The sequence below is a fragment of the Mustela putorius genome, unplaced genomic scaffold (assembly GCF_011764305.1).
Source record: "Mustela putorius furo isolate JIRA1106 unplaced genomic scaffold, ASM1176430v1.1 tig00000695_pilon_pilon_pilon, whole genome shotgun sequence".
NCBI lineage: Eukaryota > Metazoa > Chordata > Mammalia > Carnivora > Mustelidae > Mustela > Mustela putorius.
The window spans coordinates 5,185,707-5,212,067 of NW_025421447.1; the positions used below are offsets into that span (position 1 = coordinate 5,185,707).

The 26,361-nt window shown below is 61.8% G+C and overlaps 1 protein-coding gene across 3 annotated transcripts; it reads left to right on the forward strand.

The window, feature by feature from the left end:
- Positions 1-620: 620 nt before the first annotated feature.
- Positions 621-17,800, forward strand: SMTNL2 (smoothelin like 2). 3 transcript variants are annotated; one of them, XM_013060282.2, is made up of 8 exons: positions 621-949; positions 8,369-8,453; positions 8,935-9,177; positions 9,752-9,824; positions 10,572-10,736; positions 11,394-11,511; positions 11,838-11,989; positions 16,907-17,800. In XM_013060282.2, exons 1-8 carry the CDS (start codon positions 923-925, stop codon positions 17,031-17,033), a joined length of 990 nt encoding a protein of 329 aa, XP_012915736.1. In that variant the 5' UTR covers positions 621-922; the 3' UTR covers positions 17,034-17,800. The 3 variants fall into 3 exon arrangements, with proteins under 3 accessions (XP_012915736.1, XP_012915737.1, XP_012915735.1); XM_013060283.2 differs by lacking the exon at positions 621-949 and adding an exon at positions 1,456-1,953; XM_013060281.2 differs by lacking the exon at positions 621-949 and adding an exon at positions 1,456-1,953 and having other exon boundaries at positions 9,755-9,824.
- Positions 17,801-26,361: the final 8,561 nt, after the last annotated feature.

Below are 26,361 nucleotides of genomic sequence, written 5' to 3' on the forward strand. Positions count from 1 at the left end.
GGGGGGTATCCGAGTTCGGCTCAGCATCTGCCAGGCTGATCCACAGTCCGGGAAGCCTGACATGACAGGCACAAGCCCTTCAGACCTCTTGCTCCTGAGGCAACAAGCTGAGCTCGCCCAGCCACTGAGCCTCCTTCGGGTGGGCCTGGCCTAGTAAGGAGAAGGCTAGTCAGGAAAGGTTCCCAAAGGTTTTTGGGAAAAGAATGGGATGTTCCCATTTTTATTTTATTATTTTTAAAAAAGATTTTATTTATTTATTTATTTGACAGAGAGACAGAGATCACAAGTAGGCAGAGAGGCAGGCAGAGAGAGAGGGGGAAGCAGACTCCCTGTTGAGCAGAGAGCCTGACGCAGGGCTCGATCCCAGGACCCTGAGATCATGACCTGAGCCGAAGGCAGAGGCTGAACCCACTAAGCCCCCCAGGCGCCCTCCGCCCCGTTTTTGTTTTAAAGCAGATGACAATGACACAGGAACTCGGAGTATCTTTGCCCATCATCAGTCTGGTCTTCCTGAAGCAACAGCTGTCTGCATTCTTCCCTCTCTCGGGAGGCTTGTCCGGTGGGGGAGGTGGAAGGGAGGAATGTCTGGGTTCAGGCAGGAAAGCAGTGTTGAGAGGGAACAGTGCTGGGAACCCTGGCCTGTGGGTAGAGGCCCTAACTGAGACTGATGGAGAGACAGGGCCCACTAGTCCAAAACTTGCTCATCCGGGATCTGGAGATTCACCCTAGGTGCTCCCTTTCTTCTCTGCCAGACCTCAGCACCTCCTGGATCCCCTACTAGGATCCCCCACTAGGGGCCCCTTGGGGAGCCTGGAGCCCCTTCTGACCGGAGGCCAGGAGGACACAAAGACGGAGCCACACAGAGTGGGGCTGGGAGGGGACCTCTCGCGGGTCTCCAGCTCCCGGTCTTAACAACAGGTGCATGAGATGGCAGGCGGAGCTCCGTCAGGTGAGTCTGTGCCTGGGAGAGCCTGTCACAGCCTAGAGAGGGCAGGGACCCGGACAGGGCGAGGGTCGGGATGGCGGTTCTGGAGGCTCCTGCTGCCCTCAGATCTCTCTGAGCAGCGGGGGAGTCCCCACCCCCAGCGGGACCAGGCCCGGCGGGTGAGAGCCCGAAGGGAACGCAGAACCCGCGTCTGTGGTCCCCAGGGTAAAGTCCACTTGGGGGTCGAGGCCTTCTTCCGGTGGGGCGGCCGCCCCTCGCCCAGGCCGCACGCCGCTCCTCCGGGGTCGCCGGGGGATGGTCTTGAACCGGAGCGCCCCCCAGCAACCCCCTAGCCTCTCGGGACTGCGGCGCGGGGAGGGCCTGGATCCGCGCCTCCGCGACCCCCCGCCCCGCCCCGTGCGCCCGGGGCCCGCCCCCAAGGCCCCGCCCCCGCTCGGCGCCCAGTGCTGGGGCTCGCGGGCCCGCCCCGCCCTCCGCCCTCCGCCCTCCGCCCTCCGCCCGCCCTCCCACCGCCCCTCCGGCGAGCCCGGCCCGGGGGCGGCCAGTCGCAGCCCGCAGCGGCGGAGGATCTCGGCGTCTCCCCGCCAGGCCCGCGCTCGCCCCGTGCGTTCCGCTCGGCCATGGAGCCGGGACCCGAGGCCGAGGAGGCGCGCACGGTGCGGGAGGCGCTGGGCCGCTACGAGGCGGCGCTGGAGAGCGCGGTGCGCGCGCTGCACGAGGACATGCAGGGGCTGCAGCGCGGCGTGGAGCGGCGCGTGGCCGAGGCGCTGCGCCTAGCCGGCCCGCTAGCGCGCACCGTGGCCGACCTGCAGCGAGATAACCAGCGGCTGCAGGCGCAGCTCGAGCGCCTGACGCGGCAGGTGGAGGCTCTGGGGACCGGCCCGTCCCCCGCGGCCGGCACTCCGGGCACGCCCAGCCCTCCGCCCGGGGTCCCCGGCCGCGCGCCCCGCCTGGGCACCGCGCGCTTCGCCAGCCACGCCACCTTCTCGCTGTCCGGCCGCAGCCAGGTGAGGCTCGGGGAGCGCCGGTGCGTGGGCGCCGAGGGCGTGGGGCTGCGCGCCCCGGGGCCGCCCCTCCGCCGCCAGTGCGTACGCCCGCCCGCACGCGTCTGCTGGGTTGGGGGCCGCGGGCCGCAGGCGGCTGGGACTCGGTGTGGGGGTCTGGCCAGCGCTCCGCTGTGGGAGAGGGTCGGAGAAGCCTGCTTGCTGCACCTGTCTCGGGCCCCCTCCTTTCTTTGGAACCAGGCCCTGGTTTGCCCAGAATTTGGTCTCCCTCTCCCCTTTGTCCCGTGACGCTAAGGGCTTAGGCGCTGAGTTAGGGCCCCCGACCATTTCCACATCGCCTGCTCGCCGCGGGCGTATCCGAATGGTCAGCAACCCCCACCTCCATTCACGGCCCCCCGCGTTGCCGCTCACTGAGGCCTGACGGCTCACGTTATTAATTAACCCAGACTGAGAACTCAGGCCCCTTGTGTGTGTGAGCCGGAGGCGAGGAGGACACGATGTGGCTGGGGTCATCTCATTTGGGAACTGGTAGGGGGTTAAGGGATCCGGGGAAACCAGCCTTGAGCAGTCTCTAGCTTCGCGGGGTCAGTGACCAGCAGGGAGTTCATGGGGTGTGTGTGTGTGTGTGGACCAGTCACTTCTCTGAGCACGGGGCCTCAGCACGGGGCCTCCAGGAGAGGCAGGTTAGAATGTTTCCATGCTGTGTGCAGTGGCCCTTAGGTGGGATTTTCCACTCTGCTCAGGCATGTGCTCTGGGATTGGGTTTCCAGGGTCTGGGTCTGAGCTCTTTGCACCTGCTGCCCCTCCTTGGCTCAATCCCTCATGCAGTCAATCTCCTGTGTGGGCTGGGTTGCCGCCCAGGGGCCAGAGGGAGGGGGATCAGCTCAGCGCTTGCCCCAGGACGTCCCAGCTGGGTGGGAGATGGCCCCAGATGGCGCAGTGCCAACCGTGTACGGGCAGCCAGAGCCATGTGCCTGCCCAGTGGGTATCCCGGGAAGCCCGTGTGCCTGACAGAGGCCCAGGGATTGCCGCTGCTCAGGCAGGTGGAGGTGGGACAGGGCTGTGCACGCAGGCTTGGCAAACCCAAAGGCACTGCCTGGCCAGAGGGGAGCCTGATGGGAGTGAGAGGGGGAGGGTGAATTGTGAGGGCCCTCTGGGTGCTGGCTAAGGGAACTAGGCTTTGTCCCTGGGGGCAAGACCTTCCTCAACCATGGGGAGTGGCAGAGCCCCCAGGCGGGCCAGTGATCTGTGCAAAGTGTCTGCAAGTACAGATACAGTTAATTCTGTCCCATGAGCACAAAACACGATACATCCATGGCATACAGTCACCACTGTGAGCTCGCACGTGCTTAATAAACTGTGTCATCGGCCGTTTTTGAAGTTGTGTTCTGACACACACTCAATGGAAGCAGCTGCCCGAGGTTTCAGAAAAATAATGTCTGCGTCATGCGTAGATGAGCGTGCATGTGCACATGCTTGCTCATACACATGTCAGGGGGCTCTCCAGTCATCTGCCTCAGTGGGAATCGGCCAGAGGTGAGCTGGTCCTCTTGGATATGGGGGTGGTGGGTGAGGGGTGCCGGGCAGAGAGGGACAGGGTCTTCCCACTAGCCATCTGCAAGCTCCTGCAAGGACGGATGGCAGGGTGGAGGGCGGCTGGAGACAGGGTGGGTTAAGGTGGGACAGCCCCAGGAGAGAAGACAGCCTGAACGGGGGCAGGGCTAGGGGCATGGGGACCAGGGGCTGCCTTGGGGCAAGGTCTGAAAGGGGGAGTCCGCATGGTGAGGTGGCGTTTGGGCACAGACAGGAGCCTGCCCGGGGAGCTGCTGGGTCACAGCTCTGCTGGGGTCATGCTGCATGGGCGGGTCTGGGGGACATCTAGGGGACACTGTCCCAGAGTAGGTGGAGCCACAGATCTGGGGTGCCAAGGGCAGTCGAGGGTGGACATCAGGGAGACACCAGGCCAGAGTTGGCCGTTGAAGGTGGCAGCGGGGGAGGGCTGCAGGGCAGAAGGAGAAGGTGAGGCAGGAGCCCTGGGTGATGAGCAGGAGATGCCAGGGCCCCCGAAATCTCAAGGCTGGGGTCACGGGCCAGCAGGGCCGCTGTGGCTCTTCAGGGATGGGGACGGACACCCAGCTGGAACGGGGGTTGCAGGCCTCAGAAAGACGAACATCACTGGGTGGAGGACGGGGGGGGGTTCCATCGGGGGGCGCAGCTCCCCCTTGCCTGGCTTCAGAAGCGCTGGTCCCCACTGCTGACGAGCGCGGACCCGTTGCTGGCAGCAAAAGGGGCTGTGCGGAGCCGCGTGCACGTTCATGTGCGCTCATATAGGGGAATGAGCAGCTCTGGCCCGCACAGCGTGCCCCGTCCTGCACGGGGAGTCGGCTTCAGGCTGGGCACGGGGCTGCCCCTTGTCTCTCACACCCCGTGTCAAGAGGGGAGGGTTACGGGTTACCCCACCCCTCTGTAATCAGCCAGATTTGGAGAGCCTTTTGCTTTCTGCTGTTTCAAACTGGGGGTTTGTAGGTGTTGGAGGTGGGTCCTACTTAGCGTAGAAATGGACCCTGAACCTAATGGGGGAAGAGTGGGTTAATCTACTTCCCAGTGCACACACTTTGGCCTTGCTAGGTAGTGAGAGGACAGAGCTGTAGCCAGGGAAGGTCTGAGAGGAGGGAGAGGGCCGGACATGCGTGGGAGCAACCAGGGTGGACTTCCCATAGGAGGCCCCAGTCCCTGGAGCAGATGGGAGCTGCTCTGGTCACATCCACTCTGAGGCCTTTTTCTGTATCTAAACCAAGGGGGATGGGGCTGGGCAGGTTGGGTGGGCCCCTTGTGCTGGGTGGACTGGGTTCTTCAACAGCGACATCCGCCGGCAGGGGCCTGTGGTGGATGGCAGCCGCCTGAGGCCAGGCCGGAGTTGTTCCCTGGAAGGGTCCCGGGCCGAGCCGGAGCCACGGCGTTCTCTCGAGGTGGTGGCGGGAGAGGCCCTCAGGGACAGCTGCCGGGAGCTCCGGTCCAGGCCCGCCTACGAGAGAAACCAGACTCCCTTATCTGCCTTCCTCTTCCAGACGCCTGTGTGATAGCAGAGGTCGCTGCTTTCGGGAGGCCCGCATTGGGACGGAGTCTTGAGAACCGAGTGTGGGGGAAGGAGGGGGGAGCAGCAGTCCTAGAGGGGGGGCGCGCTGGTCACTCCAGGGCTGCATGCGGGCTAAGGGTGTGGAGGGTCAGGCAGAAAGGAGAACACCCAAAATGTGCCCACCCTCCTAAAAGTGTTTCCAAACTTCCCAGGGAGAGGACTGTCCCCAGAGACCCTGAAATCACTTGCCCTGCGGCCCTGCCCCCGTGAATGTCCTCAGCCCTGGACTCCCAGACAGGGGCCTCCGTCCCCGTCACACAGAGCCCAGGTGGGGAACTCCGCAGGACCAGTTCCTGTCCCCAGGGCTCCCCATGGGGCTGAGGCAGGCTGACCCCGATGCTGGGAGAGCCAGCTGGAGGCCCCAGGGTGTGCTTGGGGACCCCGGCAAGGGCTCGCTCCAGCCCAGCTCCTTGGTTTGAGGCTCGGTGCACAGAGGTCCTGCTGGGGAGCTTACTCCATCATTACCCCCGTCTCCTCTCCCTAATTAGACTAAGGTCCAGTGGGGGCCAGGGGTCCATCCTGCCCCAGGCTCAGGGGATAAGTTCATGCTGAGCTGTCCTCTGTTTTCTGGAAGGCTGGAGCACTTTGTGGCCAGTCTTGGGTTGGGTTGGGAGACCTGGGTCCCAAACCTTGGGTCCGCCGCTGCCTATAGTAGGACGGGATTTAGGCTTCTGGGTCATGTGACGATGGGGTGGAGGGTGGGCTCCGAGGAGTCCGTTGGCCTGGGACATGGGTAGAGCACAGCCCTTTCCTCGAGGGAGGGGCAGGGGACCCGGGGGGTCTGGGCTCGGCCCCCACCCTGGCTGCAGTCTGGCTGAGACCCCTTGATGGGAATCTGGCTGGTCCAGAGCTCGTTTCCTGTCTGGTGGTGGCGGCCGGTTCCCTGGGGCTTCACAGGGGTGGGGGACCTGCGACGTGCAGGAACAGGCGTCTGGGGGCCCCCCCATAAAGACCCACATTCCTAAGAAATGGTTTCACCATCAGCCTGTCCCTCCAGGCTCCTACCTGGACCTGTGGCACCGGTTGGACCAGAGTAGGGTGGGTGGGGGGACATGGAGACCCCGGAGCGGAGTTGGCCCTGCTGACAGGTGGGGGCTGGGGTTCAGGGTGGACGGGTTGTTTCTCCTCCCCCTGCTGAGTTGGCTTCAGATCAACCCACAGGTGCCTCTGCGGGTGCTCCCAAGTGCCCCCCGCCTTTTGCACTGCACCCGCAAGGGGGCCTGATCCTTCCCCCGCCCTCCTGAGTCAGGAGCTGAGGGGTCACCCGAATTCTGGCCTTTCTCACTTCTGCGGACCCCACCTGCAGAGGGTCCCCTGTCCCACCGCATCCACCTGGAAGAGCCCCTGTAACTGCTCTGTCTTCTGGCACAACCAGCATTTCCACCGGCTTCTCTCCCCACCAGCCCGATTCAGTCCCTGAGCTCACCAGCAAGCTCTTCTTCCGTGAACCCAGCATGAAGGGTCTAGAGCTCATTGCCACCTTCTCCTTGACCCCAGACCACCCATGGGTGCTGTGGCACACCTGCCTCCTTGGTTCCTATGCTCCCACCTCCCCCTGCCTGTCTGGCTACTCCCCTCTGAGATGCTGCTTCTCTCCACCCCAGGCCCCATACGCCCCGGGCGTCTGTTCCTCCGCTGTGCTGGGGAGGCAGGACTCCTGCTCCACCTGGTCCTCCATCCTTCCTCTTCAGCTGCGGGCACAGACACCAAGCCGTCTCCTGACCTCGTGTCCCCGCTGCCCCAGGCTCACCTTACACTCCATGTACCCCAGACCCAGATCCTTCCGTTCCCACCGACACTCCCCTCTTCCTCCTGGACACTCTCCACTAGGATCCAAAGCCCAAGCTCTGAAGAGGCCTCGTCCCTCCCCATCCTCCACCTTCTCTCCCTCCCCCCAAAGCTCTGGTCCTGCCTTTGCAGCCTGGGCCTGTGTCCCCTCCCTCGGGGCCAGCACCAGGGGCTGCGCGGTGTGTCTCCTGCTGCTGGATCGGAGTGCTCTGTACGTGGAAGCCTGTTTCTGCAGACATGAGTCGCTCCGCCGGGAATGGCCTCCCCTCCTCGTCTGCTGGGCTTACTCCAGACTTGGCTTGGGAAGGCCTCCCAGGCCCACTGGGCTGGAGGAAGTTTGCCGGAGGCATGACTGTCAGGCTGGCTTGGTGGTGTGTGCTCCAGGTCCTGGGTCCCCCACCCGCCCGACCCCGACTGACAGAGTGGCCGCCACTAGCCCTCGCTGTGGGAGCAGCTGAGTCTGGGGCCCGGGATGGGCTTTGTTAGTCGTCTGGGAACCTTGCAGACCATGAGACAGCCTGGAAGTGTCGGGGAAGGGGACGGTCAGCCTCTCCAGGTGCCCAGTGTGGCCCCTGAGGAGAGGCCTGGTAGTGGTCGGCCTGGATCCCCTTCCTGCCAGGCTACCCCCGGGTCTGGGCCTCCACGTGACCCTCCCTGTGAGAAGGGCAGGGTCCCGGTGGAGGAGAATGTTCCTCCAGCCACAGATGTCAGGGGGTCCTCACGTGTGACCGAGGACAGCCCCTTCTCTGAGCCCCTGGGTTCTGTCGAACAGGCTAGCATGCCTGTGGGAGGCAGAAGCACGTTGGTTTAAGCACCAGGCCCAGAAAAAGGTCCTGACGCCTGTGGGACGCTCAGAGGGGACTCGTGGAGCTGCCTCCGCCTCCAGCAGGGAAACGGAGACCTGAAGGGGCTGATCTGAGTCGAGCAGCATGGCGGTCGGTGGCGCGGCTGGGACACCAGGCCCCCAGGGGCTTTTGGGGTCGGCTCTGCTGCTGTGTGGAGGGAAGAAGGGGCCCCGAGGAACCAGGCAGTCCCCCCGCTCCGGGCACCTGGGCATGTCATAGCTCTGGGTCTAATGAAAGTCCTCGGTGTCCTGTGCCCGACGTTGGCCCAGAGGACCTTGTGCTTCTGGTTTTGGCAGCCCTTGGCTGGCAGGTCCGGCTAGCACGAACGGGCCTGCCCGGCATGGGGTGCTGGCTCTCGGGGCCTGGGGAGTGGTCTGGAGAATGCCGGGTCACCTTATACATGGCTCCTTACCTTTTGTCCCTGGCACTCTGGGCACGTCTGCCTGGCTGGACCCCAGGGGTTCCGTGGCGGGGGCTGGGTGTACTCCAGCCTGCCGTGGGACCTGGGACCACTGCGGTATCTTCTGGGGGCTGCCTCTCAAACGTGTGGGTTGTTTGGCCCCAGAATGAGGGGGCCCTTTAGATAGTGGTCTGCGGGGGGGCAGCGGGCCCTGCCTGATGGGGCTTCCTTGGGCGTGTGTCTCTGCAGAGCCTGGACCACCAGGACGAAGCCGGCGAACCAGAGGCGCGGAAAGCCTCGGACGTCATCGAGAACGGGCACCAGCCAGGGGGAGGTAGGGGCAACGGCACTGGACGGTGGGGGGGGCGGGGGCGTGGGTTGCCTTTGTGCCCCGCCAGCGCTTGGCTGGGAGGGGACCTGAACCCGGACCCCAGCAGCTAGAGAGACTGTCAGGGGGCGGCTTTGCTCAGGGTGAAGCAGAGCTTTCTAAACACAGAGGGAAACGGGCGCTCTCGGGAGGTGTTGAGCTCCCTGTTTCCCGAGGAGTGCGGCTGGGGCTGAGCGCTCGTCCAAGCGGCGAGCAGTGCAGTGGCTGACGGGCTGCTCATGCTTACTGAGCTGACTCTGAGGGCAGTTTGGAACAGACATAAAGTCTGGTTGGAGCTTTGAGGTGTCTGCAGAAGAGGGAGGTCAGGGAGGCCTTCCCGGAGGAGGTGAGAGGGGAGGTGCAGGGAGGCTAGAGTGCTCCTGGGGCGTCTGAGTCGGCTTGGATGCCTGGCTGACCTGCCCCCTGCCCCCATGGTCACATGTTCCAGGTCTGGGTGAAGGACTCCCGGAAACTGCCCAAACCTTCCCGGCTCCAGAGCCTCCGAAGCCGCGTCCCGTGAGCCTCTCGTTGCGGCTGCCCCACCAGCCCGTCACAGCCGTCACGCGGGTCTCGGAGAGGTTCTCCGGGGAGACCTCGGCCACAGCTCTCTCACCCACGTCTGCTGCCGTCCTGGGGGTGCCCAGCCTGAGCCCCAGTGAGCCCACCATGGCCTGGACTCCCGGTCCCAGTGGTAGGAGCAAGAGAGCAGGGCCTGGGGGCAGACCCCACCCCAAGGTGGAGGGCGGGCAGGGCGCAGAGGTGGGAGCTTGTCAAGAGACCCAGAAAAGCTGGGGCGGCACTGCAGCCCCACCCCGGCCCCCACCACGACCCCCTCCCCTGGCCCTTCCATGCGGCCCATCCCTGTCTGACTGAGGCACGCCCCATGGCTGTCATCAGGCGGAGCTGCGGGGAGAAGGTGGTTTGCACCCCTGCACAGTCTGGCATGCTTCCCCGGGTCTGGCCTGTGGTCAGGCTGTCGGTGGTGGTCCCGGGGCAGGGCTTCCAGAATGAGGGTTTGGGAATGAAGTGTCTGCTGCAGATGCAGCGGCCCGGGAGGCCTGGGCCCTCAAATGCAGGCTGGGGACCTGTACCAGCCCTTTTGTGTCCTTGCTTTACGTTCCCAGCTTCCTGTCCCTCAACTGCTGGCCGAGGTGGGGCCGGGAGCCTGGGGCAACTTCCTGTCCGGGGAGCGATGCTGGGGCCGGGAGGGGCCGGCGGTGGGACCGCCCTGCACCCAGGCCTACTTGTCTTCTCTCCCCGTCCAGCAGAGAAGAGCCCTTGTGTCCCGCGGTCTGGTGCCGGCTGTGCGGCAGCACTGACAGGCAGGGACGGCGACAGGTGGGTCTCGTCCCCGCCCCCACGGCGAGCCAGGGTCCAGAGCCAGGGCAGCCGGGGAGGCGGGGCAGCTCTCCCCCTGCACCCTGCACAGTCTTGCTTGGAGAAACGTGGCGGCGGCTGTTTCTATGTGGACGCCTCAGATCAGGGCCTGGCGAGCCTGGGAGGGTCATCTCAGGCCCACAGAGCATGGAGGGAGGGAGGCAGTCTGCACCCCGCTGGCCAGGCTATCTCCGCTGGGTGGTTCCCGCCACCTGCTCGGGATGGAGGAGGCACCTGGAGAGGCCCCTGGGCTGCGGCAGGTGTGTGGGCCCCCCCACCGCCCCGGGTGCAGGCCTCCTCCTGGCTCCCCCAGGCCAGCTAGACGGACACTGGAGCTTGGATGGGGGCGGTGGGGCTCAGCTTTTCTTGTAATCATAAAGGGAAATTGTGACTTTCTGGCACACGGTTGAGGAGGAAACAAAGAGGGTCTTATCTAGTGGTAGGCGGGCTGGGCCCCGTGGGGCTGGTCTGGGGTACCCCCGCCCTGCCCGCCCCAGGACCTGGCACCTGCTGAGGGGGCTGCTCTCTTGGGTGTGCGGCTTGGACAGAGGCTGGATCCCAACCAGCTCGGCAGGGTGGGCCTGGAGCCTGCGGGGCTTCCTCTGTCCCTGCTGCTTCCCCTGCCGCCGTCACTGTCACTTGTGGGGTGAGGGTGGGGGGCTGAGGCCGTGGGGGCCTGGTGTTCCTGACACGTGGTTCTCTCCTCAGCCCACCCCTGGCAACGCCGCCCCGGTCGCCCCCATCCCCCCCGCCGCCAGCCACGGCCCAGGCCCGGCGCAGGGAGCTGGTGAGGTCGCAGACGCTGCCCCGCACGTCGGGGGCGCAGGCCCGGAAGGCCTTGTTTGAGAAGTGGGAGCAGGACACCGCGGGCAAGTACGGACACCTGACCCAGAGTGGGGCCCAGCCCTGTTCCCGTGACGAGAGCCCCTCTCCTGCCCATTCTGGGGGTGCCCCAGGCGGCCCTCTGTCACCCTCCCTTGGTTTCTGGGCACGACAGGGATTCCCAGGGGAACGGTGGCGGGCACCCTGTCCCTCGCAGAGACAGAGCTGGTGTTTGCGAAGGTATCCAGCAGTCAGCCTGACCTGCCGTGTGCAGGGTGGGGCCAGGCCTGTGTGGTGAGGACGCCCCTCCCGTCCCGGCGGCCTCCCACCAGGGACGGAGGCGGAGGCAGACAGCCCGGTCTCGGCTGCTAGGGAGTGTTCTTGGGGTACAGATGAGGACCCCTCTCTGGTTAGGAAGGAACCCTGTCAGTGAGTGTGGCCTCAGGGTGGCTGGGATGAAGGGAAGGGGGAGCTGCGGACAGCGGCCTTAGGCCTTGAGGGCTCGGGGGTCCTGATTTCCAGGCTGGGGTATAGACAGGAACTTGGGGGCTGGAGGGAGGACCGACCTGCGGACATTGTCAAGGGAGGTTCTCCCTGGGGGAGCAGAGCCGGCGGGGACATGCTCCTGGGGGCGTGGGATCACCGGGGAGCCCCGGGCCTGGGGGGAGGAGGAGGAGGGCCCCCCTGCAGGCTGCACCCTTCGCACAGGAGCAAAGGCGAGGCACGGGCCAAGCTGAAGCGGTCCCAGAGCTTCGGGGTGGCCAGCGCCAGCAGCATCAAGCAGCTCCTGCTGGAGTGGTGTCGCAAGAAGACGCTTGGCTACCAGGTGAGCTGGGTTCCGCCCCAGCCCGGGGTCCCCTCGGGGGCCAGGGCGTGGGGGTGGGCTGGAGTCCCGGCTTCCCCAGGGGCCAGGGTGCCTCTGGGGCCGGGGCACAGGGGTGGGCTGGAGTCCTGGCCTTCTCCGGGGGTTGCTGGCCGCCCACAGCACGTGCTCAGAAACCCTGGGGCTCCTGAGGCTGGACCTGTGCACCTGACCGGCTGGGGTCTGGTGGCTGTGACTTCTTGCTGACCTGGTGGGCGCTGGGAGGGGCAGCCTGTGGGGGAGCCGTGCGCCCACTCACCTCCCTGTGTTGACCCCTGGCCGCCTGGAAGCATGTGGACCTGCAGAACTTCTCCTCCAGCTGGAGCGACGGGATGGCCTTCTGCGCCCTGGTGCACTCCTTCTTCCCTGACGCCTTTGACTACGGCGCCCTGAGCCCGGCGCAGCGGCAGAAGAACTTTGAGCTGGCCTTTACCATGGCTGAGTGAGCATGGCGGGTCCCGAGCGGGCGTCGGCCCTGGGGTGGGGGTGCCGCAGGCAGGCTGGGTGCGAGGCCCTCCGCTCTGCTCACCTCCTGCACCACCCGGGAGACGCTAGTCTGGGGGGTCGCCCCGATTCGTTGTGGAGCTGCCGCTTGGCTCGTCGCACCTGCCCTTCCTGCTGGGTGCCTGGCCCTGCCGTGTGGCCTGGGGGCCGCGGGGTGGGGTCTCCCAGGGCACCCCACCTGTTCTTTCGGGGTGGGCGGGGAGATTCCGTTGCTTTGGGGCGAGCAGGAGATCGAAGGTCTGCCTGGGAGACATCTTAAGAGCTTCTCTGACAAGTCGATCATGCTTCTCTAATGCTGTCCTGGCATCTGATACGAAATTGTCTACTTCCCGGAGACCCACTCTCTGCTAGGAGGCTGGGTGGGGCAGAGTCTGGGGTGTCCCGTCTGGGATTCCTGTCTGGGACGTGGTGGTTGACTCGAGGTGGCACGTGGGGCGTCAGGGCTCCAGTGGGGGTGCAGGCAATTCCCTGGGCTGGTCTGCCTGTGTTCTCGGGGGGCTGCAGAGCGGCTGCAGGGACAGAGTAGTAGATGCACCCGCTCCCAGTGGCCGGGGGGCAGGGGCTGGGGGAAAGGGCTCTGTCCGCACATTGGGGCCTCCTTTGGCTGGACACCATCAGGGGGCAGAGGGTGGGGCAGCCTGGGGACAGTGGAGGATGTTTAGGGCTACCAGATGCTCAGTTTCTAGGAATTAAGGGGCAGAAGGTCGGAGGGAAAGAAGCCCCCCCGCAAAGCCAAGTTTCCTGGAGGGCACGTTTCTCTCTCGCGGGGCAGCCTCTGTGCCTGCTTACATCAGGCCCCAGCAGCCTGCGTGTTCCCAGTGCCCTGAGCAGGGTTAGGCCTCACGCCAGGCCTGGACCCTGGACCTGGCCAGGGACGGGTCCATGGGTCCCGCCAGAGCTGAGGGGCTGGAGCTCTCCGGGGCTGCCGGCAGCTCCTGCTCGGGGGGCATGATGGAGACGGCAGCTACCAGCTTCGTGGCAGAGCTGTCGGAATGTTGGTACTGCCCTGTAGTGTGGTCTCGGGTGACATGCTTGGACTCGGGGTCCCAAGAACTCCGTGTATCCTTCCAGAACCTTCCCTTTCTTGGCTGTTTGGTGTAGCTGTCATCCTAATTACAGAGGCAGCTCTGGAGGGAGTGTGTTATGCAACCGGACCCAGACGGCGGGAAGCAGAGCCAAGGGGGCCGGCCGGTGTTGGGGAGGGCGCCTCGCTGGTGGGAGCCCAGGAATGGTGGCCCTCAAAGTGCAGACTCGGGGCGTGTGGGGCGCATGCGGCCCCCGGGGTTCTCTTTCATCAAGACCAGGGGGCCGTGCCCTGGGCCAGGCTGGGCGGAATGGGGAGAGGGGCCCTGGGCCACTGGGAATGCAGCCCCCCTCACCCACCCCAAACCCCGCAGCCAGAGCCGGAGCAATCGGAGGCTGCGCTCTCCCCGCAGGAGGCGTGGGCTCCTGGAGCCTCTAGACTTGGACACACTTTTCCTCTACTCCCAGCCTGGGGGTGAAATGCCGTTCGCTCCGGGTTCTTCACTCCTCCTCCCCAGAGCGGGTGGAGGGGCCGCAGCCTGGCCTTGCCTCCCTGCGGCCTGAGCCTGCTTGTGACGGGGGAGGGGAGGATGGTCGGCCTGTGGCCTTGAGCTCTTGGTGGCCGGGGGTAGGGGGCTTGTTGGGCTCTTCTGCGGCCTTGAGGGGTGGGGGTGCAGCTTGTTCAGGGCCTGGGAAGGGGTCTCCGCTGGGGGTCCTGTGGGAGGTGACCTCACAGGTGCAGTTTGGGTCACCTGGTTCTGTGGGCAGCAGGCTGGCCAGGAGCGGGTGGGGTGCGATGGAGGGTACACGGGCTCCTCGGACGCGGGGGCACCTCCCGTCGGGGAGCGTTTCCAGACCCTTCCATAAGCAAGGGCCAGAGAGGCACAGTGGAGGCTCGGGAACCTGTGTGGGGCCAGGGTTGGTGCTGCCCCTCGTCCCAGTAGGGGACCGACGGCCCAGAGACTCCTGCGGCCTCATATGCCAGCAATTCCGTGTTGACAGCAGCGCGAGCTCCCTTGTTGGACAGGCCTCTGGGGCTTGGAAGGCGGGAACGCCAGCCCTTTTTTGGAGGTGGCTGCGGTGGGTGGGGGCACGGTGGGGGGTGCCCTCTGCACCCCACCCCCACCCGGGGCCCCCTCTGCACACCAGCCCCCCCCAGCCGTGGATCAGGGCAGGCCCAGGGCCGGGTGCGTGGCCGCGGCTCCCACGTGCCCTGTGGGGAACGTGTCCTTCTCTCCGGTTACCGTGTGTCTCCAAAGCCAGTTGGGAGGCGGTCGCCCGCGCTGGGCATCTGCATCTAGAGAAGCCTTAAGTAAAAATAACCCCGTGCCCCTCCTCCACGTCCCTCCTGGGCCAGCCCGTGCTGATGGAGGATCTGGGTAGAGCTGGACTGGCAGAGTCGGAACCAGCCCCAGGCAGAGTGCGGCCTCGGGAACTCATTAGAAAATGGTCGTCCTTCATCCTTTGGACGCGTCTACGGTGTCTGAGTTCTTGCGGCGAGCTGGTGTCGCCTTTTACGAGAGCGGTTTATGGATGTGTCCATTGGGCCTCAGCTCTTCAGAAAGAGCCAGGGGGGCCTCGAGTATTTTGAGACTCATGTATTTTTGTAAAAATCAGTACCGATCATCATTTCCTCTTACCATATTCTGATTCTGAAATTTCATTCAGCTCCTAGGAGACTCTATGTGACCATTGTGGCTGGTGGGGTGGGGCCTGGGGCCCTGGTGGTTGGCAGGGGAGCCGGGACCTTGCCCATGGCTTCCCGTCGAAGGCCGGGGAGGCCTTCATCCCCATCCTCACCACCACCCTGATGGGGAAGCCCTGCTGTCTGGGCAGTGTAGCCCGTGGTGGGAGCCTCGGGAGTGCAGACGGGGGTCAGCACTCTCTCCCTGCACGGGCTGGAACACGCCGCCGTTCTGGGCGCCCTCTGGTAAGAAGGCACGGAGGACGTTAGAAGCAACGCAGACATGGTCCCTGGTGCCCTTCGAGCTGTTTAGTCTTGTAGAAAGACACGATAGGGAGGTTCTCGGAAGGTTCTCTTCTGGCAGGAGATGTGGGGGAAAGTCAGGCTGAGAATGCACGTGTGGGACGGATAGGTAGGAAGGACGCAGAGGCGAAAAAGCCTACGTGTGAGGGGAACTTTCCTGGCCTTGGGGCAGAGAGGGCCAGCCGAGTAGGGCCACCGCAGAAAGAGCTGCTTTCCTGTCCCCAGTGCTTGGGGGCTGGCACTCTGTTCTCTTTCCAGGCTGACAGTCAGGATTTCAAGATGGCTCTCATCTAACTTGGGGGCTGTGGACCCCGTGTCTGGGGGATGGCCCGGCAGACGTGCCGAGGTGGGAAGGCCTTGGGTTCGCAATGCTTCCCCACCAGCAAAGCAAACCCTTCCCCACAGGCCTGCCCTTGGTCAGAGCTCACACTTCACTGACACGGAGCTCCGACCTGGCCCGCCAGGGACACCATGGAGCCCTGCCCGGGACCAAGCCCCCCATCACCTCATGAAACCACTGGGTTCCCTCACAGGGACCCACTCCAAACCAAGGGGGAGGCGGCAGTGGGCCCCAGGACAGATGTCTGTGTTTCACTCTGATCTTTGGGTTCTGAGAGGAGGCTGGTGTCCGGCCAGCATGCAGGGCAGGGCCCCGAGCTTGTATCCCAGTCCCGGGCGTGGGACCAGGGAAGGGCCATGGGAGGCACCAGCACTGGCCCGCTGGCCCCGGGGTACCAGCATGGGATGGGGGCACGAGTTGCAGAGCCAGCCTCCAAACCCAGCTGCTCAGAGTCCAAATTCTAACCAGCTGTCCCGTCCATGTGCATGCTCCTTAAATTGAGCGCCATGACAGAAATGACAAGTACCGCTGGTGTTAATTAACCATGCTGTTTGGGGGCACAGAGAGCCCCGCTGCCTGGTGCAGGGTGGTCGGAGCCTGGGAGAAGGGAAGTGTCTTTCTTACCCCAAGTCAGTAAAGAAGGGGCCAGGTCGTGAACCCTGACAGTCATGTACTTGTTCACGGGGGAGGAGGCGGGGACCTCGGGACCATGAACCCCGCCTCACCACAGAGGGACGGATGCTGACAGCACCAGGTGTGGGCGTTTGAGCCCAGTCAGTGCCATGATTCCTGTGCCCTGGGCAGCATGGGTAGCAGTTGGAGGGACCAACAGTCTGAAGACTGGCGCTGACCCCTGTCACTGTGGGTGCTGCCCCGGGGGCTGGGGACAGCGGGGAGACCCCTCTCTTTCCAGCCCAGAGAACTCCCAGCTTCCCCTCTACACCGGGCCCCAAGGCTAGACCAGTGTTCCTGAGTGTGTGTGGTCCCGGGGGCCTGGAGGCCCTGAGGGGGTCGTAGGCCACTTCCTGGCCTTGGCCTTGGGACCCGTCAGCCAGCAGGTGGTGAAACAGGGTGCCTGAGTTAAGCAGGGTGGAGGAGGGTGAGAAACCAGCATCTGGGGGAAATCTCGGGGGCAGAGGGCACCTTTGTGAAACCGTGGGCACGTTCGCGGGCGTGGGCCGTGTCTCCCAGCGTGGGTCTCAGACAAGTGTTAAAAGACTGCTAATAGAATTCAGATTCAAACTTATAAGTGCGTTTAGTGAAATTTCCGAGGGAACGTTAATTTCACCGAAGTGTGCATCAAGGCAGTCTGGTGACGTGAGAACCTGGATTGACTCGGTGGCTCCTGGATGCGGGGTCTAGGCAGTGCTGCCTTGGAGGGAGGGACCCTGGGGTCTCCCGGGTCCTGGGAAGGCCCGGGGCGGGGTGGGGGGCATTCTGTCGGCAGGGCTGCGGGGCCGGCGGGTGGCCGGGACCCTTGCCCTGACAGGGCTTCTGTGTTTCAGGAACCTGGCCAACTGCGAGCGGCTCATCGAGGTGGAGGACATGATGGTGATGGGCCACAGGCCGGACCCCATGTGTGTCTTCACCTACGTCCAGTCACTGTACAACCACCTGCGTCGCTTTGAATGAAGCCCGCGGGGCCTGGCTGGCCAGGGCCGGCCCTGGGAGGAGACTGAGAGGCCGCCCGCGCTCCCCCAGCTGGGTGACCCTGGCGGTCTGGGTGAGAGTGTCGCTGTCCTGTGCCACGCAGCCGTTGGCCCACTGTGCCGTTCGACATGGGCACTGTGCGGTGCGTGGGGTGCGGCCGGGGCCTCCCAGAAGAGGGAGGGCTACCAGAGTGCGATTGGTGCTAAGTGATGATCTCCCTTCCAGTAAAAGGCTTGCCTGTGGGTTCTGGAATGCGAGATTGCTTCCCCGCAGGTGACTCTGATACGCTGGCTTCACGGCGTTCTGCAGGTCGCCAGGTGTGTTTTATGACCATACCCAGAGCTCTCTCCGTCCCCATACTAGCGTAGCTTCCTCCCTCTGGGCCTCTACCAGGAAGGCGGGGGGACTCTCCGCCAGCAGCCCGACATGAAGACCGCGTCTTGGGAAGAAACTGTCTAATCTCTCCCAGGTCCTGGGCAACAGATGACCTTCAAGTCACCCTGGCTCTCTGGGGAGACGGGAAGGCTGTCGCCTGGTCCCAAGGCGCCCCATCCTGCCCGGGAGGCCCCAAGAGCATCTGGCTAAGAGTGCGCTCTCAGGACCTTAAAGCTTTTAGGGGAGGACAAGGCCCTTTGCGCAGAGAGCTAGTTTTTACTCACATTTTTAAGGGGATTTGCTGCAGGTATCTATGGAAGTCACTGCGCTTGTACCGCTGCCTGTTTGTCCATAAAACGATGTGTCCAGCTTCACTCACTGTTTGTTCTTTCTGTTCCGAGACATGGGCCTTGTGGACGGTAGATCTTTGCTTGCATTTCCCATGAAACTCTGCCCAAATCCCCTCCCCACCCCGAGTCTGCCTCTGTTTCTCCGTCACCGCCTGGGAAGTTGGCAGTCATGTTTGGACATTTGTTGGGACGTCTTTCCTTGCCCCTGCTGCTGCGTGAGTGAGAACTGGGAGTCGCCCTCTGGGCGCTGATGGGTGGGCCAGGGACAGCCACGGCTGGGCTCCACTGCCGTCCCATTGGGAGCACTGGGTCACGTACAGCTGTTTGCGCTAGGTTCTCGCAGAACATCTGTAGAGCCCCCACATGTACCCATTAGCTTATTCAAGACCTTCTCCCAACTGGGATGGATTTTAGGCACAAAATTCTAGAATTCTAGCTTTCTAAGGAGCTGATAGGTCCTGAGCTCATGCGACAAGCTCCAAACGCCAAAGCCTGTGCCTCCTCAGGCTCATATGCGTGGTCCTTGTATGTTTGGGGGGGGCAAGAGCTCTCTGGGCACAAGGGGGGACACAGCAGGAGCTCTCTGGGGTGCAAGGGAGGACACAGCGGAACTTGCCAGGAGGGTGAGCAGAAGCTCAGCAGATCCGCCAGTTGGGGCTGAAGTCTTTCTCCGTCCTTTGGTTTTCCCCACAGTGGGAGCTTCTCTGTCTCTCTCTCTCTCTCATTCTTGGAGACCCAGGACAGTCAGCCTTCCTGTTAGCAGAGATATGGTGCCTGTTTTTTATTTTTTTATTTCCCAAACTGCAGCTTAGGGTTTTAAGCCTTGAGCCCATTTGGGACACTGGGGCTCTGTGTGAAGTGTTTCTATCTGTTACGGCACGTTCACACGCGGGAGCCGGAGCTCTCCTGAGGCGCACACGGCCCTGCACGTCCAACGGGGCAGATGCTGCTGGAGTAAGCAGCAGTTTCTCTTACGCTGGAGGCATGGGATGCTTCCTGTCTTAGGCTCAGTGGTACAGACGGGCTGTCCTTAAGGAAGGTTCCGTGATGAGCTGTTCTGTGGCCTTTGGCGGCTCTTATAACCTAGTGGGTTTTCAGCTCGATTCCCTCTAGGACAAAGCCCGTGGGCTCCAAGACTGGGCAGGAAAGGCGGGAAGGAGCCCACCTGAGGACACGCGAAGAGCCCGGCGTGAGATCAAGGTCACGTGAACATTCCCTTCTGTGACATCCAAATCCAGCTGCCTTTCCACTGTCCTGCCCATGGCTCCACATTTTTTCTCCTCCCCGGAGAAAATTACTTCTCAGAGTGCTTCTAAGATTCTCCTGCTTTTCCAGATAGAGTCCTTCACCTGGTTTTTGTAAAACGTATTAAGTCTGACCAAATAGGCTTGTGTTTCCACGATGTGAGCGTTTTGCCAGAGCCGAGATGGGCTTCAGCTTCTCTGACAGCTGTTGGGTCATTTCTCAAGGCGGGGAGAGCGTGTCAGGTCTCCGAACATGATACAGCCCAGGCTGGGTAGCGGAGCACGTACAGGCCAGGTGTTTGGGGAACAGTTTGTTAAAGCCAGCAAGTTTCGCAAATGTGCGAGATGTGGAACGTTCTCAGCTTCCCCTGCCGCCACGGCAGGCACCCAGTAACTGGAGGCAAGAAGGGGGCCCTATTTGCAGCCATGCCAGGTCTGTGGGACTCTGGGCGGTTGGGGGGGGCAGCCAAAAATGTGGGTAAAGTTGGTCAGTGTGGGATAGGACATCTTCCCGACCCAGCTGAAGCAGCTTGGGATTGGGTTTCTTGAACCAGTGATGGGTGGTGACCTGATGGCCAGCCTGAGCCCTCCGTGCTCCTCTTCTTAGCCTACCCTCTCCTCTGCACCCCTGTTGATCACGGGCTCCTGCTAAGCGGCGAGGATTCTGGAAGTGGTTATCTGTCCCATCTCCCTTGCTCTTGGAGCCTTTGATCTCTTGTCTCTTAGTTCTTGGTCCTGCTTTGGTGTCAAACAACATTTACTGTCTTCTGAAAGTGCCCATGAGAAATGCCTGTGCTTGCCTCTTCCCTAGAAAGCACTGAACAGGGGGAAACCCCCGGGGAGGTGGGAGCGAGAAGGCTGTGCTCTCCTGGGCATCCCGGCAGCCTGTGTGGGAGGGACATGCGGACCAGGTGGGCCAAAGAGTTGGAAGCCGGCTCGGAGCCAGTAGGGCAGGCGACAGGGCTGGCGGGGGGTGGGGGCAGCAGCGTCTGGGTGTCTCTGGGTGCCCCCAGCCATCCTTCTGGCGGATGCAGGGCCTTTGCGATGGCAGGGCTGCACACTTGTCTTTTATAAGCCCACACGGTCATCACTCCCAAGCATCCCCGGTGTGGTTGACGTCTTAGTGCTGTTGGCAGGGTTGGACCCTCTTCCTGGTGTCCCTGACCCCCCCCACACCTCCCCGCCACCCTGTCTCACTGGCTGTTTCTTCCTGGTCTGCGGCACGGCCTTCTTTCCTGTATCCATCCCTCCTCTGTGCTACTCTGTTCTCGGTCTCCTACATCGGGGCTTCACAACCCCAGGCTGATGCGGGCTTTGGGAGTCAGTGCAGGTCTGTCTGAATGGGGTGTTTCACCTCTGGGTTCCCCTCTAAAATTAGCTCCTTCCCCAGGGCTGGCTAACTCAGCAGATGGCCGCGTCTTCACAACGTGTCGCTCCGCTGGAGTTCTGAAGTCTCCCTGCACCCGTGCACTGCCGACGGGCCGCCCACACTGCCCAACACCCTCCCTGCGTGGCATTCACGGAAGGCTTGGGGCAGAGGCCCAAGGTTCCTCTCCTCCTCAGTGTCCTGGAGTATCAGAGGTCTCTCTGCTCCCGGAGCAAACCTCGAGTTTGCAGAAACATCAGAAGAAGAGTTGGGGGAACGGGTGAGCTCCTTTGTGTGGTTAACACTCTACCATGGGCGTGTTTCTATCTCTGGTTCGCTGGGCCGTGCGGTCATAAGGTCTACCAGTGAAGACTTGAACACGTGCCCACCGGGAGCATCAACGTTCCCTCTGCACGCGGTAGATTAGCACCCGTCAGAGATCAGACATGCACGCAAAAAAGTCACGTGAACAGGCTGTGTTTGCGTTTCTCCACTCGTCCCCACTTGGTGTTCGTGGCTGTTCAAAAGTTTAAAAAAAATCGGGGCACCTGGGTGGCTCAGTGGGTTAAAGCCTCTGCCTTCAGCTCTGGTCGTGATCTTGGGGTCCTGGGATCGAGCCCCACGTTGGGCTCTCTGCTCAGCAGGGAGCCTGCTTCCTCCTCTCTCTGCCTGCCTCTCTGCCTCCTTGTGATCTCTGTCAAATAAATAAAATTTAAAAACAAAAGTTAAAAAAATAGTTTAAAAAAACTCCAGGGTCAATCCGAGTTCACGCACGACATTCAGTGGCTGCGTCTCCCACGTCTCGATTCAGAACAGTCCCTGCCATTTCGTTTGTTGCCTGTTTTCCATTCGACCCTTTGGCGGAGCCTGGGCTGTGCCCCACGCTGGGTGTTTCTGGAACCTCCTGGACCCCCAGCGGACACCAGTTGGGGAGAAGTATACCCGGCACGGCAGGATGTGAGGAGCTCACACCGTGGGCTTGCTCTGTGCCCGCAGGAGGGCCGATTGCACCAAACGCCTTTGGGCTCTTGACAGATGATTTTTATCATCGGTAGTTGCACTGGCCTCGAAAATGGCAATTTTTAGGTTCTGTGTAAACTCACAAGTTCTTGGTGTTTTCCTTGGTTTTGCTCATGGTGTTGTAGTCCTCTGCGTCGTGCTGGCATGGTTCAGGCTCCAACCACTGGCAGATAACAGCTCTGGAACCCTTTCCATGTGTCCCCGCCCATCTCCAAGCACCTCGCTGTTTCCCTCGATGGTGTTCTGGGCTGACCTTTGACCTGAACTTGGACTCAGGCATTGCTTGGAGAAATCCCGGCCTCTTTCAGCCGGAGCTCCTAGGTATCCGTCAGGACACCGGCTCTGGGTGTCCTGCATTGAGGCCCCTTCGGTGACCATAGCTAGGACAGTCGGTGTCAAGACGCCTTCAGGGACAGCAGTCCCTCGATTCAGATCTGACACCGCGGGATTCACCGGTCCTGCTGTCCTGCCCTCCGCTCTGTGCTCACGCTCCGCTCTACATTCTGATTCCCAGCAGTGTCCCTGTAGGGACGCATTTCTTCTACGAGGCACAGCTCAAAGGGTCCCAGTCTGAAGCCGATGCCTGCAGCCTTCGCCCCCCCTAGAGGTGGCCTCTGGGCGCGTGGAATATGGGATTCAAGGACTCACAGTTACTCCTTGTATTTGAGGCACAGAACACTGGATTCAAAGTTACTCGCGTCGCTTGTTTTCTCTCTGAAGTCCCCCTGTGAATTGGATACGTGGTTAGGTTCATTTGTTTCTCTTTGTATTCAATCGAGGGTTTGGTTCCATTAGTTTGTTTCATTTTCTGGAGGTGACACTGTTTACCTAACTCGAAAGTCCCAGCTGTATTGATGGGTGTTTCTCTTCCCGTCCTTCGTCCACTGGTCTGCTTTAGCTCTTGGTGTATCCACCCCGCATGTCTGTCTTTCCCTCTGTTCCCCCTCCCACAACAAGAAGCAAATGCATACCTGTTTTTGACTTTCTTTCTTTCTAAAAAGATTTTATTTATTTATTCGGTGGAGAGAGACATAGGGAGAGAGGGAACACAAGCAGGGGAAGTGGGAGAGGGAGAAGCAGGCTCCTTGCGGAGCAGGGAGCCCGATGCAGGACTCGATCCCAGCACCCCAGTGAAGGCAGAGGCTTAACAACTGAGCCCCCCAGGCGCCCGTTTTCCATCCTTTCTTACGCCACAGATCGCGTGGTGTGTCCTCTCTTGGCGCGTCCTCTCTGTGACCTTGCCTCCCATTTTTGTGCAGTGGTGTCCTCCCTGGGACGGCACGGCCGTGGGGTCCTCCGGTGCATGTGTGGCTGTGAGCTTCCCTCGGGAGCGTGCGGCCGCCGTCTGCAGAGCACGGCCTGTGCGTGTGAGGTTCACGCTCGTGCCGGCATCTCTCAGCAGCAAGGTTGCTGGCTGGAAACTCAGGGTTTGAACGCGTCCACAGGGCAGAGCTGTCCTGTGCCCCACGGGAACGTGTGAGATGTCCCCCCAGTGAGCGTTGTCAGCCGGAGGGACTGCCGGTCCCTGAGGCGGCATCAGCGTTGTTTCCGTCTACACTTGTCTCACGAGGGAACACGAGCGTGTTGTGTGCATACACTTGTGCATCTTCTCCCATGATCCTTCTCTTTTCATGTCTGCGTCCATCTTTCGTTCATCCCTCTTGATTCTTTACGTGTGAGGACGGTTCCTGTGGTTCTTCATCTCGGGTTCCGTCCACTGTGCCCCGGAAGGGTGTCTGGCTCCTATCACTTTCACTCAGATCACAACCATCACCCCTGAAAACTGGCCCCTGTTCTCTGCACGAAGAGTCATCATGTCACCTGCACCAGATGGTCCTTGTGTCCTCAGCACAAGTGATCGCTTCACGGGGCCGCAAAGGCCACCTGATCCGGCCTGAGTCCAGCCCCAGCTCTCCTGGTTGTGCTGTCCTCCTGGTCCACCCAGCTGTCTCCCACCCAGTACCCAGGGCTCAGTCTACACGTCCTTCAACCAGGAAGGTATTCCCGGATACTCTCCGCGCCTCTGCTGGTTTTGCTGCCTTACACACACACTGCTGTATTTGATCCCCGGACCACAGGTGCCTGTCACAGTAGGGGCTCCGTGAGTGTTTCGAATGTATATGCTAATGCAACAGTGTCCCGTCAGGTCAGGAGAACCGGCCCCATGGATCCAGCCCACCTTTCTGAAGGCCAAGGACTTCCCTTTGAACAAATCAGGCACCACTGCCTTTCTTTCTAGCGGCACATTCTTATTCAAGCCTGCTTCCCTGCAACCTCCAGAGAGTCCCTAACGCCGGGTTACGCTGGGGTCGGTGTTGGTTTACTCAGCAGGTGCTAATAAATGAAGCCGGATAACGAGCTGTAACTTAGCTTCTCCGGGCTTGACTGGAGCCTCTGCTGGGGAGGACGGTCAGATTTCAGCCCCCAGGGTGCAGGTCATTGCCTTGGAGGAAGGAGAATTCTTAGTGTCACAGGGAGACCACCATGTCCTTCCCTTCAGTCCTGAGATGGGAAACACAGAAAATCCGACTGGTTAGAGCAGAGAAGTGCTGGGAGCCCAGCCAGAGACCCCACAACTGGTGAGGGGACAGTGGACTGGGCCACCTCTGCCTGCCCCGACACCCACAGATTGGTTAATGGTGGAAGCACTGCCCTGTGGGGTGCACAGAACACTGTCCCAGCATTGTCGGGCCCCTATCCCTGCCGCCACGCACGCTGCTGCTGTGGAGGTAGGGGTGTCTGCTGGGCCTAAGTCTGGGCCGGGAGCAGGTGCACGGCGGTCCCTCAACCGGGTCCGCTCGCCTGTCAAAACTGCTCCAACATCATGGCCACCACTGCGAGGCACGCTGGAAAATCGGGGGGACATCATTTACCAGGCCACACTGTCGTGTTATAAAGGCTTCGAAGTGACCAGAGCAGGTCCTTCGTGTAGCTAACTACACATCGGGGGTCGTTGGTCACAGTGTGCCGAGGGTTGACAGATCTACCGTGACCTTGCCTTCCGGGCTGTTTCCCTCCTGTCCCCACGCCCTGTCCGGTGCCCTTCTGCAGTCTTCTTCCCGGCCAAGGAATTTCACTCCAGCGGAGATCTGTGTATTTCTTTGTTACTTTATCCAGAGGCTTCCACTGACCTGAACGGAGTGACTCAGGGGAAACGGGGTATTTTCAGCCAGGGGCCGTCGCAGCTGCTGTATCAAGTGTCTTTGGGCCAGTGGATTTCATGACAGGTGTGTTTTTATTCAGGAAAACATAATGCACTCGATTTAGAGGGTAGACTTTCCTTCCAAGCACATGGCCCTTTCCCTCCCCACCCACCCCACCTGCCCATGAAGCCCGAGGTGGGGGTGACCACCATGCTCCCTGCAGATGACCCTGAAGCCACACGCCAGCAAACCCGTCTCCTCTGGGCTTTAAGGGGTTTGTGAGCTTCCCGGGCCCCCCTTCCCATCTCCTAAGTGGGTGCTGGTCCTGCCCCATGAGCCTGGAGGGCTGGGGGCTTGCTGAGGCCGCCCTGGGCTGCACGCTGGGGTCCCTGTGGGGGAATTTGTTTGGAAATTGTTTCCTATATCCTTTTAAAGTCAATTTTACTGAGACAAAATGAACACCCTCCTAAAAACTAATTTAGGCAAAGTAATCCATGTGCACAGAGTAAACGGGGGAACCGACCCCCACGCCTGCCCAGGAGGTGTCCTCTGGGTTCCTCCTTCATGGATTTCCTTTTGTATTTACCCGTGCTTCTGGACGACCGACATTGTTCGACTCTTGTTTCTCCATGTTCCCTTTGCATACTTCTGTGGTTTCTCACAGTAGGCGGCGGGCGCTTGGCTCTCTCACTCTGCGAGAGAGTGCAGTAGTATCACCATGTGAGCTAAAGCCGCGGTCAGGGTCTGCTTTCCACTGGCTCTGCAAGTAATGTTCGACTCCAGCCCTTCCCCCGCTGAATTTCTCTCTCCTTCCCCCAAACTGCTGTGGCTTCAAAACACGGTCATGAGTCCTGTGATTTCACTTCCATCAAGAGGGGAAACAGATCCCTGCTCTCCTTGAATACGGCGCCTCGAGTCTGGGGAACAGACCTGCTGGGACTGGGTCATGCGTGGGGTGCGTCCGTGCAGCGCTGGGCTGCCGCAAGCGGGGCCTGGCCATGTGGGGCCCCCATACAGGGGAGACGGTGTGCAGATTACAGGGGGAGAGGGATGTCTGCACCCTGCCAACTGGAATCTTCAACGGACCCACGTGAGACGTGCGTGGCTGAGCCCGGTGAACTGCTAGAACCATGAGAGCTAATAGTAATGATAACGACGATGTGATCGTTGCTGTCTGTGCGCTGAGCACACGGTGACTGGTTCCTCAGTAGTTATTGGGAACATTGTCCCCCATTGACAACAAGTTCAACCTTCCAGTTGCCCAGACCCAAAGCCGGGAGCTGTTTCTGACCCCCTCCTTTGGTCACACGTCGTAGTTAATATGTCAAGAAACACTTGGGCTCGGCCTTCAGAGTCCACCCAAATCCGAACACCTCACGGGGCATCCAGGGTGAGCTCCCTGTCCCAGCCCCTACTGCGTCCTGCCCTGGAGCACGGCAGGCACCCCCCACCTCCCGCTTTATTCTCAACACGTCAGGAGGAATTTTCCTTCCAGCAGGGAAGTGAGGTGAGGGCACACGGCTCTCAGCGCAAGACCCTGCAGCTTCCTGGCCCCTAAGGACCACTGACATTGCCCTCTGCCCTCCTTCCGCCTCGCCCTGCCTCAGGCCCTTTGCACGAGCCATTCTCCATCGATTTGCTGGAACCAATCATTACTCTGTGTCTGTGACTTGCTTAGCATTTCCCCCAAGCGCTTCAGTGTTTCCGGACGCTATTCTCCACACCGCGGTCATGCCGTCTCCAGCAGTGGTCACCACATGTGTCCTGGCAGTGCCAGCCTGTGGGAGCCTGCGAGTCCCGTTGCCCATCCTC

Bases quoted from the DNA above. Each gene is read 5' to 3' on its own strand.
- SMTNL2 (XM_013060283.2), top strand. From the start codon at position 1,567: ATGGAGCCGGGACCCGAGGCCGAGGAGGCGCGCACGGTGCGGGAGGCG. The intron at 1,954-8,368 runs GTGAGGCTCGGG...GTGTCTCTGCAG, and splicing joins CGCTGTCCGGCCGCAGCCAG to AGCCTGGACCACCAGGACGA. The intron at 9,825-10,571 runs GTGGGTCTCGTC...TTCTCTCCTCAG, and splicing joins ACAGGCAGGGACGGCGACAG to CCCACCCCTGGCAACGCCGC.